We start from the raw sequence: 14,269 nt of genomic DNA on the forward strand, positions 1-14,269 counted from the left end.
GGAGGAACCTCCTGCCCGAGTTAAGGATGTGGTGCCCAGCTGTCGCCCGATGCCCTGGGGAAGCGGCCGTGGAGGATCTCCAGAAGTGTTACGTACCGATTCGTTAAGAAACGCTCTCGATTTGGTTTAAAGGTACGACTAGAAGGAGATGGAAGAGTTATCGGTCATAAGGCTCTCGACCAATCAGAATGATTAGTTCTCGGAATAGGCATTTGGCTATTGTCAAAGCAGTCTGTCTCGGGGCACCGACCGAGGTGTCACGAGGGACATCGCGCTCCCGTGCTATCTGTTGATAGTTTTTCTTGCCGTGTTTCGCTGCGGTATAGCAAGTTCTCGATTCGTACAGTTCTCGCGTTGTTCTCGCGACACCCAGGCAATTCTATGAATTCCTGTGAGTGTTCCGAAGGTGTAGTGCAGTGCTTTAGTGCAGTGTCCACCAGAGTGTCCTTTGGATGCGGTTCTCGGCCTCCACGGATTAGCTGCACCAGCTCCGGTGAGTCTCCCAATTTATTAATTGGTGAAGGGATCTCGATAGACAATTAAGATTCGTTATTAGCTGCACCAGCTCCGGTGAGTCTCCCAATTTATTAATTGGTGAAGGGATCTCGATAGATAGTTAAGATTCGTTCTGATACGTTCTCGGTTCGTCGCTCTCTGTCTCTCGCACTATTTGCCGGACTCTTACTCCGACCCTCTCTACCTCAAACCTAGCAGCCTGAGCGGCCGTGCATTTCCGTACCCGTCCGCTCCCGTTCGTGCATCCAGGTGCGTTTGCTGATTTTACGCGACCCCAAAAATTGACAGGATCCGTTAAGCTATCGCCTCGTCTGATAAGTTCCGTCAGAGCTCTCGTTCGCGGTGCAGTTGGGCCTGTTCCACCCCAACTCCCAGTTTATACCGGCTAGTCAGTTCCCGGTGAAAAAAGAATCGGCTGGCGGCCGCCTGGCTTGCGGATGCACGAACGACGGGTGGACGGCCGAAGGTAACGTAGGTTGGTTCTCGAAGATAGTCGTTCTCGTATGTTTTGCTATTGGGTCGGGTCATAGGTTAAAAGAATTACGTTACAATACATATGATGGATGGGGATGCTTCAAAGTATTATTTTCTAAATCCATAAGGGTTCTAGCAGAGTACATGGACTTGCGGTACATCCTATAAACTCCTGGGGTTCTTACCGACGTAATCCGGCACTGTGGCACAGAAACCAGTCTCAGGGTCGGAGGAGCCCTTTCAGCTGGCAGGATCAAGGCTGCCTGCCAATTGGCCAAAGGATTCTTTTTCTTCCTTCCTCCGTTCCTTCTTTTTTTTTTTTCATTTTTTCACTTGTGTCTTTTCGCTTCTCTCTATCTCTATCTCGCTCTTCATATGTTTACTTCCTTTGTCCGCAAACTCCAATTCGTAATCTCTGACTAAACTACTTGATCCCCTACATAGGATATAGCCCAGGATTTCCCAAGGGTTTTATCGGTCTGCCGATGCTACAGATTTATTGACCTGATCTCTCCTGTTCGCAGATCCGGATACGACGGTGCCCATCCGCAACTGCCACGAGGATTAAGTGGACTGGAGGAAAAGTGGTGCTGCTGAAGACTTGGGAGACTGCGACTAAGATCAGGAGCTAAACGTCGGTCGCCAATGATCGGGATGACGTACTACTTGGAAAACTCTCGACGTGGATCATGATCGACGAGGTGAGTTTTTAAAGAGACTTTTTCTTCTTTTGGTTCTGCTCTTCCTTATAGCCGAATTCGGGAGATGCGGGAAATCGTTAGTTTATCTTTATACGGATTTCATTGGCTAAAGTACGTCAACGCGAATCAGCCATTTCCCGTCTTCCTGTTGATCTGTAACTGGACAGGAAGCGAAGGCATCTAATTGCCACCAGTTTCCATGCTCGCGAGAACGGGGATTGTTCTGTCGTCGAAATTTTCAAAAATTCTTCTTCCGCCAGCGATATTCTCGAGCCATTCGTCCTCAGGGCAAATTGTTTTCCACTCTGCAGCAACTCGATAGCTTTTCGAATTGATACGCATTCGGCAATTTCCACTCGTCAATAGCAGCAGGGATTTCGTGTTGAGGACATGAGGAGCGGGGGAGGGGGGGAGAGAGAGAGAGAGAGAGAACATGACAACGGCATGAAAAAAGAGTGACTGGCTGTGGGCAGTAAGGGCAGTAATGGCTCAGCGTGGCACTTGGTTGCCGGAAGCGAATTGCGGAGCATCAAATGGAAAAACATAAAAGAAGAAGGAGGGGCTGGGGGGAGACCGACAACAAATTTCCCAGAACGTCAGAATCAGTGAGATTGCAACGAGGGGAGCGATAGGTCGTTAGGTCATTACGTGCTGCAGAAGGTATCACGTATGACGTCACTCGCACGAAATCGAAACCAACTTTTCAGGTATTTTCGTCCGTCCGTGTGGCTGCGTGTTTCTAAAGAAAAAAGTTTTTTGGCAGATCGAGTTGCCGAGATTTGCGATGATATTAAAGCCGACAGCTGCGGCTGACAGGTCAATGAAACTCAAACGCGCTAGAGAGCTCGGCGGATGCTGCGGAGCTAACCCTTATCGCCCTCACCTCCAAAGGCGCGAGGGTCGCTTACGTTCGGAGCGACTGTAGTCGGTATACCTTGTGGGTTCATCCTTTAAGGATGGATGTAGTAGGTACTCTGCGGGGAGGTGAACCTATAGGGAAAGCTTTGTAACACAAATTGTTTCCAAATCCATCCGTATTACTTATAGTGAAGCAGGATTCAGATAATACAGCTTTGCAATGGTGGTATTACACAGACTGTACTGATAGAGAGAGAGAGAGAGCGAGAGAGAGAGAGAGAGTCGACGGAGACCGCGGCGCTTTAAGGTCCGTTCACACAAGGATAAAGTGATTCTAATCGAATTTAACGGTCTACTCTGTCGAATTGCATTCCCTCTGATGGCCTAATCACCCTCTCCGATTAGAAATGCATTGACGCCAAAGTGTGGACGCGCCTGTAGAAGCTTCCCTTTAATATCCAGCCAGGCTTCGTTGGCAACAGAAGGCAAGAGAGGGCAAGAGAGGGCAATGGATGAATTTACGTGTCAGGAAGGATTCTGATGTGTCCTTCTCTCTTTCCAGATGTAACGGTAGGACATTGTTGAATAGACTGAAGTCGCATCGATAGATTTAGCGCGTTACACACGGGCCTTCAGGATTAAGACTAGCATCCGGCTCGATCTGGCTGGCACGAGGACTTCTCTGAACGTCCTGGCATCGTCCTCTGGAACCTTCCGACCATCCGGAATCTCCCGAAGCTTCGCTACTGCAGTCGCCGCTTGTCCGATCCTCCTATATTCCCTCTTCTCCGTGTCACGTGCTACATCTCGAAAGACATTAAATCTGTGGTATTTCCTATTCAACAGGAATTACAACATAATTGCGTTGACAGGGTTCTGCGATACACGTGCATTCTGCGACTGTGGCTCAAACCCACGTAGCCCACTGTTCTCTACTTATTTTCCTAGTTGAATTTCCTTAACAGTTATTCGCATGTCAGTCAACAGTCTTCCGCCGTTATGCTTCTGCTCTTCTCTGTCCCGAGTAAGTAACTGCACCAAGTGCAATTAGTTTCGGACTCTGAGCGGAGTAACAAGCAGGATAGGTGGGATAGGTGGGATAGGTGGGACAGGTGGGACAGATGGGGGGTTCGTTGCTTCCTTCTCGTTCGCTTGCGACGAAGCAGGTTTAATTAATTGGTCTCACTGAGCAATGTAATGAAAGACTAGCTCGAGAAGATGAGGGCCGATCCGTGCACCCGGCTGCTGCACCCTGGAGCTGTTCTCACCGGTTGAGCGTTTAGCCTCCTCACTTCTGTCTCTTTGAACGTCTAGCACGAGTTCCCGCGTTCTGTCCGAAAAATTAGCAGCCAAATAGTTTCGCGTGACTTACCCTTTTGCTCGAGAGTTCACCGGCGTCCCTCGTGTTGCTGCGCTGATTCTGTCGCAGCATCCCTGTCCCCCCGCCATCTCGACCGGTGGGACTGGCTGCCTTCCTCTCGCCTGTACACACATTTCCCTCGGTAAGTTGCTTTTCGCTTGACTTTAAATTCGGGGAAATTAGCCTTTTCAGTTTGATTCGATTATGCCTGCTCGCTTCAGCCGACTTCTGCGTCCCTGAGGGTAGCGAGTGGCTGCGTCGCTCGAGTCACCTTACCGTATACACACGTATACGTAGGAATTTACATTAAACTGCTCAGGAATTTGGGAAAACCGATGCGAGTATCCGGCGAGTGTGCCGTCGAAAAGCATTACGCTCGCATGCCAGAGGCTGTTCAACTGCAAACAATGAATTATTCATTGCCGCATGCGCGAGTCACTCGGATATTTGGCGCAGGTCCTTGGCGTCCTTGGCGTCCTTGGCGTCCCTGCGTCCTGCGGGATGAACGAGGATGTCTAGGGGACTGGTGGCCGAGTAGGTATTTTTTTAACCTTCACTATTCACCTTCGAAAATGACTTATCGGACATTTTCGTGATGTTTCGAAATGACATTGGCAGTCGAAATTAGTTGGAGGAATTAATTGACTCGCTCCGCTTAGCGCTTCCATTATTCGAGGCGTAAATCCAAATGCCCGCAGGGATAGCATACGCGCACTAGGAGTAGACCCGAGCCAGGGAGCCAACCAGCGGAGCGAAGGAGGCACCTCGGCCGATCCCGGGGGCTCCTTTGAATAATTAACTCCGACACGCGACTTACTTCGAACCCAGGAAAAGGCTGGAATTTATGTCGCACGGGAGTTCGGAAGTTCGGAAGTTCGGATTTAGTTGAGCCTGGTTTATTCAAACGTCCCCCGTTCAAATGGTGCGATCCCTTAGCCGCTCGAAAAACAGTCCGGAATACTTACTACGTGCGCGTGGGAAGTCATGCTTTACATTGAATCCTTGCACTTTGAAAATGATCCCCTGAGAAGCTATATAATATTCGGTGGTGGTGGTGGTGGTGGTGGTGGTGGTGGTGGTGGTGCCGGGGAACGTGCCAAGTTAGGTTTTTGCGGTACAGTGTGGCTCGGGTTTGCCCGTATGAAAAGAAAGAGTCGATAACCTCGAGAGAAACTGCATTGCTGCACTTGAACCGCTCGGGTGCAGTGCGCTGCAGTTGCAGTCTCTCGAGTTGCAGAATCTCAACGCAAGATCGCGCCAGGTGCCAAATCGACCAAACTATTGTTATCTCTCGTACGAAGGAGGTACGAGGCTTCTTTCTTATCTTACTTCGTAAAAAGAAAACCAATACATCTTCTCGGGGGACTCTTAAGCATTTCCTCGGGTTTCGCTTTATTTGATATTAAAATTATTACTGCTGTTATACCGTTAATATGCCTTTCGCTGTCGCTGGGACTGGACATTCTGTGCTCGCTGGGAGAAACGACCCTCGGGGCTGGACTGGAGAGCCTCTGTGCAGGTTGCCCAACTCCAGGGGATGCTTTCCTCCCTTCGGTCCGATGATTCCCCGTTGAGTCCAGGGTGGTCCTGAGATTCGGAGAAAACAAGTGCGATCAAGGTCTGACCATCGGAAGGCATGAAGGATTTCCCGGAAATCCCTTTATTTATGTTCCCGGATAAGCTCGGAGCTTCTTCCACGTGGACCCGCGTCTGGATTGGTCGGCGCTGACTCGACGTTACCCATTCGACCACCCAGCACAAGCCCTTATACACGCACGGAGGTTATATACAGGAGAGCGTGTCGCTGGGAAATTACAGGCTCGACTCAGCCTTTAAAATATTGGCGTCTCGCCGCAGCAGCATATCGACTGGTGCTGCTCGCAATTTCGAAAACTTATTAAAAAATCCCAAGGAAACTGCGTCCCTGATCCAGCCTGGGAGTCTTGCGGCATTGCGTGCGTATGAATGCACGAGTGTGTCGGAAGAAATGAAACTGACCCTGGCGATCCAGTTCTGACGTCACCGCTACTGGCCACCCTCAGTATCTCATTAACGACGCCTGTACGTTCGCACCCCCTTGTTTGGGCCGTCGATTGCTGAACCGGAAGCGGCTGTTGTCTGGTGGTTCGCGGCAGAGGAAGCGTCGACACCCCGGAGGGTGGCTGCGTCGATGCTCTCTGGGGTAGCTGGGAAGTGCTCACCGCCCTCGGCGGAAGAGGATCTCGTCCTATGACCGATCCCGATCCCGACGCTGTAACAAAATTCACCAGCTGATTAGCAAAGAAAAGCAACATTTCTATATAGAATATTCGTGCTATTCGTGCTGCTGGAGGATATATTGGCTGCTGACGACGCTTAACTCGGCGCAAGTCGCTCGTGCCAATCGACAACCAAATGCCGAATCCCGATTCGTCGCCGGACGAAATCCGAAATCCGTGAGCATTTTCCCTAGGACAATGAGCAATTAACGCCCGACGGACTGGCTTTTGCGCGAGTTCACGAAATTCGATAATTCCCAGCAGGGATTATTCTACGTATTCATCCCCATTCGAATCCACCCTCTCGCAGAACCCTATTGGAATAGGCACCGATTCCTCCGGCCCTTCAGCCCATTCATTCCCTCTCGCTGCACCCTGAACATTCTCCAGTCGCCAGGGTGCCAAGTGCATCGGGTGCATCGGGTGCATCGGGTGAATTCGCTAACGATGTGGCATGCATGCGGCTCTTGGAGGGATGCAAAGTCCCTTTACTCCGGTTGGAGAAATCCTTTAAGAAATAGTGCACAATGGCTGCCAGTGCGCGAATGTCTTTTCCCGACCGTCCCGACGTACCCAGCCTCTTCCTGGAATCCAGATGCAACGCGCCTCCAGGCTCCCGGAGACATTTTCTCCCAAGTGCATTCACTGCGGGAGGAACTCATGCATTTTAAGTGAGTGCTGCACGCTGCACTTTTTCTCTCTTGCATCCTAACCCTTTTCAACTGTCTTTACGTAAATGCATTCTCTCTCTCTCTCTCTCTCTCTCTCTGATTTAACCACCCATAGTCACTTTCCAGTTCCTGCATCGGAACACGAAGTAAGAGAAATAGTCTGGATTTAAAAGAGTATTATTTCCTGTGCCATCCATTCCTCCAGGTTTTGCAGGTGGGAGGATGGAGGGGGGGGAAGGGGTTCTTTCTCTTTACGTCTCCCCCTTTAAATTCCCTTGTGGCGCATCTTATGCATTTTTCTTTGCGAATTGCATCACTTGAGCGACTGGGACGTCCTTATGGGAATTCAATCCTGTTTCGAGACGCATAAAGGCTTGGTCGTTCTGTGCAATATTTCTAGTCCCCTATAGACGTCACTAGACTCGTCATATTTTACTTGTTCGGGACAATCGACATTTCGCCAGTTTCTCGGATTAAAAAAGTGGAAGAACGAAGAGACAGACTTTTTGGTCTACAGTTGGATTCGCTGTCGAGTAGTAAAAGGCAGAATGCGCCGGGCAAAAGGTGCAGCAGGAGCTCCTAATGGGAGGCAGAGGGATTAGCTCGAGACAGAGGATCGCGTAGCTAATGGCATCGCGGACTCAATTAAATTACACTCCAGGGAAGGGCTTTTCAGTCCCAAAGCTTTCTGGAATTTACCCACAGAGTACTGAGAGCTTGGAAATATTCTTTTCTATTTAGTAATGGAATTTTGAACACGCCATGTATAATTTATCTCTCGCGGAAACAGCTGGCTGCTCTTTAGAAATTTTGAAAGTTCCCATTGTTTCGTTATGCGAATTAAGAACTCCGTACGCGCAACCGCAGCTTCCACTGCCCCTCGGTCGATCTATCCGTCTATCCAGTTGCCTGTCTGGCCGAGCAGCAGATGCAAATTTGAGAAGGACGCATGCACGTGCATGCAACTATGCATGCACCATGCGATGAAGGAAGTGGAGGGGGTGGAGGGGGCGGAGGGGTGGAGGAAATGCGGAAAATGACAGTCGAGCAATAAAGTGCCTTGCATTATGCTCGAATAAAGTCTCACGCGTTAAATCGGACTTGGAATGACTTTTGTAAATAAATAATCTCCGCTGCCGCAAGAACGTCAATCGCACGATGCCCGAGCACTCGCTGCAAGAGTGGCCAATCCTCAAGGCTATTTATTCGCCGGCTCTTATTTAAATCTTCTGCCTCCTCGACATTCCCATTTATTCTACAGGTAAATCCGATGCACAGCATGCATGCATGCACCATTTGTGCAACGTGCGTGTCGCATGATAACCCGGTTGCGCGCCAATTCCTGAGATTCTGAGAACACCCGAAATTCCCGAGATAATAAATGAACCTCCAGTTTGAAATTCCACCTGAAGAAGGTTCCTGACGCGGCAATTCATTTTCGTCCTCGGCCAAAGCAGCCAAATGCTTCCAGCGAAGGTCCTTTAAGGGTGCAGCAAACGCCAGTGAAATATTCTCCCATGCAAAACAGGAGAGAAGCGATATCAGTCACGCGAGTCTCGAATCGAGCCAAAGAATTTCAATAAGGTTCCTGCACTTGTCCGGCTACTTTAACCTTTTTCAAATTTCAAGGAGGATTTGAACCCTGCTAACCGAGCCACGTGGCTCCTCGAATTCTTCTCTCCGCGGCCCTGCACATTCTCAAGGATCAGGATGCGCTCCTCCCTCACGTCAGGCTGCCTCGAAGGAGCACGAGGGACAAGATCACCGAATTGCGCCTGACTTCGTAAAAAGGGTCATTTGATGTCGTCACGACGAACCTACAGACGCATTGGGAGAGCACTGTCGTATCCTGAGCAATGACCTCCCTCCTCCGCCCACCCATTCCTCCTGCCCTCATGCGTTACTTATGCGATCTCGTAAAAGGCACAATTGTGCTTGACGAGCATCCAGCTGGCGGCAGCACCAGTCGCGCGTGGCCGAGAATCCTACGGACATTCGCCCACTGATGGATCTACCTACTACGATCCTCGTAGCTGACGTGCAGATGAGTTTAAGCATTTTCAAAAAGGACAAAAAGAAACTTAATTGTCCTATGGTAGTTAGAGGCTTTTTTATCTTCTTCTTAAGATACCAAGCACGTTTCCGCCATCGAACGTTACTCGGATGCCAATGCCATACGGGTCAGTCGCGTAGCGGCTTTTCCATTCCATTATTTATTTCCTTTATTCCCTTTATTCCGTTCGTCTCCCTCCCTTCCGCCATCACGGTTACACGTTCTGAATACTCTTTCCTCATCTCCAAGCGATCTCCTGCATCCTGGAGGATCGTCCGGACCGAGTGTAATAGGAATAGAAATTCGAAAGGGATTTGACGCTCCATTTGATAACCTATCTATTGACCATGCCTCGTTAACATTTGATTCTTAATCATTCGTAGGGTCAGGGGGTCGCCTTTACCCCACCACCCCACCACCCCACCACCGCCTCTCTCCCAATTTCGGTTGCTTTTTCAAATTGCATGAAAATATAATGAGTTATGCTTCGATTAGTTATTAACTGTGACGGATATCGCAGCGTTGCCAGTGCCGGACGTTTACACGAGCAAACAAGGCGCCATTGCGCCTCCCCATTGCGCAGCGGGAAAAGCCTCGACATTATGGAAATCTATGCTCGTCCCACATTCGGCAGCAGTGAATGTGGAGGATCAGTGAATAATGGGAGGATCTGGATCTGGTGTCAGCAGCGGGTGTGTTTTCGAGGGGGAAGGGGGAGGAGGCTTTTTGTGATAGACGCGACAATGCTTCGATGCAACGTGCTGACGTGACGTAACACAATAATGCCAAACTGAATTCACGCAAGGAAATAATTCATATAATCTTTTAAAACAGGCATTACGCTCGCTGACTATACTTTTTCAAATTCTTTGGGGCGATCGAGATCGCATAACCTTGAGATCAGGAGTCTTTGTGAAAAGCGGAGCGCATCGATTAAGAAATCGGAAAATGAATTCAGCAATTCAATTGACGTTCGGAGCCGCTAAGAACTGCCTTTAAACTGCCCTTCTGGCTTCTCCTCGTGCCAAAGTGACGTCACGGAGGTTCAGCGACATTAGACAGAGAGGTCCATCCAGCTTCGAAAGACGAAAGACGAAAGACGAGTTTCCCGTTACTTAGTTGGTTTTATAACCAACTGCGAATGTGCCTCGGCGGCATTTCTCAGCTTCCTTGAAATGAAGCAAAGAAAGCGAGCAAGTGTTTTTTTTTTCTCTTCTCGCTTCGACTTCAGGGAGAAGATGGGAAACTGATAATCTGCATGGATACTGGTACACGTGAGAATTTCATGGCGAGAGACGGAGAATCCACAATGAAAATATGCGATAAGGAGGTTCCCGGGGGAGGATTTTTAAGACGACGCCGGACGTCGCTGGGCGTCGCCGGGCGTCGCGTGCTCTTAAACGCAGATTCCATCGTCGTCGAATCGACTAACTGAATTACGCCGAGTGCGGAGATAATATACATGCATATAGGTATAGAAGAACAGGCACCTAAAATGTAGGTTAGGTTAGGTTCTGGGCGGCGTCAACAATGGCGCGACCTTCCCTTTGAATTCTCCATAGCGTTCGTAAACTTCATACGTGTCTCTCACGTGTAGCTCATGCGCGTCCCGCAAGCGCGTGCCGAACCAGCGGCATTATTATTATTATTATTATTATTATTGGCAGCACCAGATTGGAAACTGGTTCCTGCTTTATAATCTAACTAGTTAATATGGCGCCGTGGCGTATTTCCCGTGGCCGAGTTGCGTGGCACCTACTGCTTCTCTCTGCAAGTCTATAGATATATATATATGGAGGTGGGCATCTGAGAAGGTACACACGCGGAGAGAGAGAGAGAGAGAGAGAGAGAGAGAGAGAGAGAGAGAGAGAGAGAGAGAAGGCGAGCAGAAGGTGAGGGGGAAGAATTGTGCAACACGACATAACTGTACGCGAGTACCAGGAACGAGGAGGCTCGTTACACGGTCACTCGTAACACTAACCACACCGGCCATTTTTTTATAAACGTATTTTCGGCTCTAAAACGGTGAAATGACCGGTCGATGGTACGTTTAGTGTTAAATAGCTACAGGTACGAAAATCAAGTGACCATTCCGTCTCAGGACCCTTAAGTAATGATCGGTCCAGGGTTTGTCCTGTCGATAGATCGAATGGGGCATCATAGGGCAACATGGGGCAATCGGAATGAACGCGCCGAGGAAGTCGTGAACGCTCTAGTAGAAATCCCAGTGTCGCCTACAGCGACGTCTCTAACGACGCCTTTTGCGTCCAATCCAGGCTTCCAGGCTTTTCCAGTACCTACATGCGCGTGTGTACGTGCCTGGGACATCCAAGGATCCAGCTGCAAAGATTAACAGGATTATCGGGTACGGTGTAAACGGGGCTTTGTCTCTGAACTGCCTTCTACCATGCTTTCCTGCGTGCGTCTGGCTGCGTCCGTGCGTGCGTCTTCCTATCCACAGACCTCTCAGCTTCCTCATCTTTGGCCAAGCAACATGCATCTTCGTGTTTTGTGTTTTCTCTTACAGAATCAGACTCGGAATTGCTCCTCCCGATTCTGATGAGATTAAAATTCATTTTATGTCCTTCTCGTGAAATTCCTTAGATAACGAGGTAGCAATATTAACGCTGCAGGCAAAAGTACACGCGAGGCGCGTTGCAGTACGCAGCGCATATCCGTTAACGTATTACGTCATTGAAACGCAAAGTGCTAATGAGAAGAAAAGCCTTATCCGTTTCTCGACGTTTGGCTGCAATTTCACTTTCGTTAATGACTCAATTTCCTCTCCTCGTCAAAAATGCATTTCATTGGCTCATGAAATTTTTATTCTCTCTCTCTCTCTCTCTCTCTCTCTCTCTCTCTCTCTCTCTCTTTCTCCTTTGCACTTTCCGTTCGTTTGCCGTTCGCTGACATATCAATAGGTATGTAAGCAACGACTGCATATAGAGGTGGTTTGCTGAGTTAGGTAATACGACGTGACATCGGAGGACGCAGGAAGGACGGGATGCTCCTCGTTGGTGCAGTAACAATCCGAACGAGTTGCGCAAAAGTTTTGCGACCCGAGGGAATTGCTACATTGCCGTGGGAGTAAAAGCGACGGAAGAGAGAACTTTGCTGAGCGAAGTGAACTGGTAGAGAGAGAGAGAGAGAGAGAGGGAGGAGATTCGGGGCAAGGGACAGCCTGCGTCGCGGAAACGGAAGTATCTACGTAATAGCGTGCACCGCACAATCGTTGTGTTTTGCTTAAGTGGGACAAAACGGGAGAATGTGGAGCAAGAAAAAAGGAGCTACAGCCAAAAGTCCAAGAACACTGGGTAATTCGTTGCGTAGATGATCCCGTGCATGCGGAGGGGGTATTTATTGGTTATCCGACACTCCTCGACAACAAACTCATTAAAGTTCCAAAATTGCTTGAAGTTTAATAATGAGCCGTCTTGTTTATTTTCGTCACCCGTTACAGAAGGAGGCTGCTGTCAATAGTCAGTGGGAATCGGAGGAATCGAACGATCGATTCACGTTTTGCTGCCTGCCGTCGACTCGTGTACATATGTGGGCACTGGACACATGTGCATCCTGGATACGGGATTAGCAGACGACCTGTCAATGGAGAGCAGCGGATCGAGGAAACAACGACGGCCTCTCTCCGTGCAATCACAATGGACCGTGATCGTGTGAGTATCGCGAGTGCAGCTGTGGATTCGCATTTTAAGTGAGTAGGGAATTCCCGAGTACTTGAAGAATTGCGCCTTTGAGTCTGTTGAGCGCCATTGCGCCATTGCGCTTAACTGCATTGGCACAGATGGACCGTTCAGGATTTTCCACGGTCTTTGGCCCGTCTCCTCGGGCGGCCGTAGTTTGTCTCATGAAAGAAATCCAGATTCTGGACCGCCGACAGAAATAATACAGAAATGCATCGAATGCGCAACCTTCGAACTTTGAAACTTTCAAACTGTCCGTTAACTAACAATCGGTGCTGATCGAACAATGAACGGGGACACCCCTCACGTTAAAGGTGGACCCACAATGGACGCGTACGACTCATTAGATGCCGTACAATGCAACAATGGCCCAGGCTGCTCGGAAACCTTAGGACAATGAGGGACATTATTCTCCACACGTGGAAGGACGACAGGACGAAGGGGTCGAGGGGACGAACCTCGATGGACCTTCCTAGCGGGCTGGAACTCCATGGAAACCTAATGGAGTTCTCTCAACGGGCTGCAGCCCGTGAATCCGTCTTCGCGCCTAACGGTGAGTTTTAATTGAATTTTATCTAAGAGCATGCATTTATCGATTAACCTGGCTGCGGTCAATGCCTGAATCAAATGAAAATGCGAGTCGAGAGAATTGAGAGGAATTGAGAGGAATTGAGAGGAATTGAGAGTTGGGCTTAAGCCCTTAAGAGTCCCGATAATCCTGAGGGAGCCTATAAAAGTGAATGGAGGGGAGCTGCGTCGATTAATCGTATACGGCGCCTCCAGCTTCAAGCAGGGTGTGGTCTTCGGGTCACGTGCCACTGAGATTTAAGTACGATCAGAGTAGCCTCGAATTTCCTCATGATAGAGAATATGGTAGAGCTACTCGCTGCCGTGTGAACGTGGCTTAAAACGGGCTTCACATGGTACGGGCTAATTGAATGGCGAGGCTCTCTTAATAGCACTAAGTGACCTTAATGAGTCAACGTTACGTTACGCGTTCCATTACGTGGAGGAAAAACTGTATAGACTCCATGGAGAATTCGAGAAGCAGGAAAGAGTAATAATGCAAGAGATACGTAACACATAAATAGGCGGAATTTAATTTCCGAACTGCGGAATTGCCGCTCGGGGTCAAACGGAACAATTCGAAAGTTCGCGCAAGTATCCTATTAGGATGCTGGGAGCTCTTCGCGTGGGGCTTACGGCTCTGAAGAGGCTGTCTGTCTGAACTGTCGCCGAGACGGTTGAGCATGTCCTTTACATTTGAAAAAGAGATAAAAATATTGGAGGGAATGGACGGAGGAAAACTTGAACGTACCGTGGCAGATGCACGGAGTCCAAAAAGCTTCGGCAGGCCGATACCAGTGGCTATGGCCACGCCGATACGTGCTCGGCAAGTTCAGCCACTCCGAGTGGCAGCAAGAATCTTCTTAGCAAGAGACTTCTCACTTCGAGCAGGGAGAGGCCATTTCGAGTAGAGTTCATTAATTTACGGCACAGAGCGCGACTCTCCGGTTTCCTTCGATTCGCGGAGCAAAGGAAGTTGAAACGAACCGCTGCTCTTGCTGTTTTGTCAATTTACAAAAGGTCGATAATGCAGCGACCTGACAGATTCTCCCCACCTGCCACATCGGACAGAACCTTGAGCCGATATAATGGTCCATCTTTTTCTCCGATCCC

At 49.3% G+C, this 14,269-nt stretch overlaps 1 protein-coding gene across 12 annotated transcripts in view; it reads right to left on the reverse strand.

The window, feature by feature from the left end:
• LOC107270247 overlaps window positions 1–14,269 on the reverse strand; it is an 85,436-nt gene that overhangs the window by 13,167 nt on the left and 58,000 nt on the right. For all 12 annotated transcript variants that reach the window (XR_003060482.1, XM_025087661.1, XM_015745092.2 and 9 more), the window contains 3 exons: window positions 5,908–6,160; window positions 5,336–5,496; window positions 3,922–4,031 (listed from right to left, as the gene is read on the reverse strand). Coding sequence is in view for 11 of the 12 variants with exons in the window: in XM_025087661.1 (XP_024943429.1) it covers window positions 3,922–4,031; window positions 5,336–5,496; window positions 5,908–6,160 (524 nt within the window). In the remaining variant the exon portion in view is untranslated. The remainder of the gene's footprint in view (window positions 1–3,921; window positions 4,032–5,335; window positions 5,497–5,907; window positions 6,161–14,269) is intronic.

The sequence above is a fragment of the Cephus cinctus genome, unplaced genomic scaffold, assembly GCF_000341935.2.
Source record: "Cephus cinctus unplaced genomic scaffold, Ccin1 Ccin1_scaffold0715, whole genome shotgun sequence".
NCBI classification, from domain to species: domain Eukaryota; kingdom Metazoa; phylum Arthropoda; class Insecta; order Hymenoptera; family Cephidae; genus Cephus; species Cephus cinctus.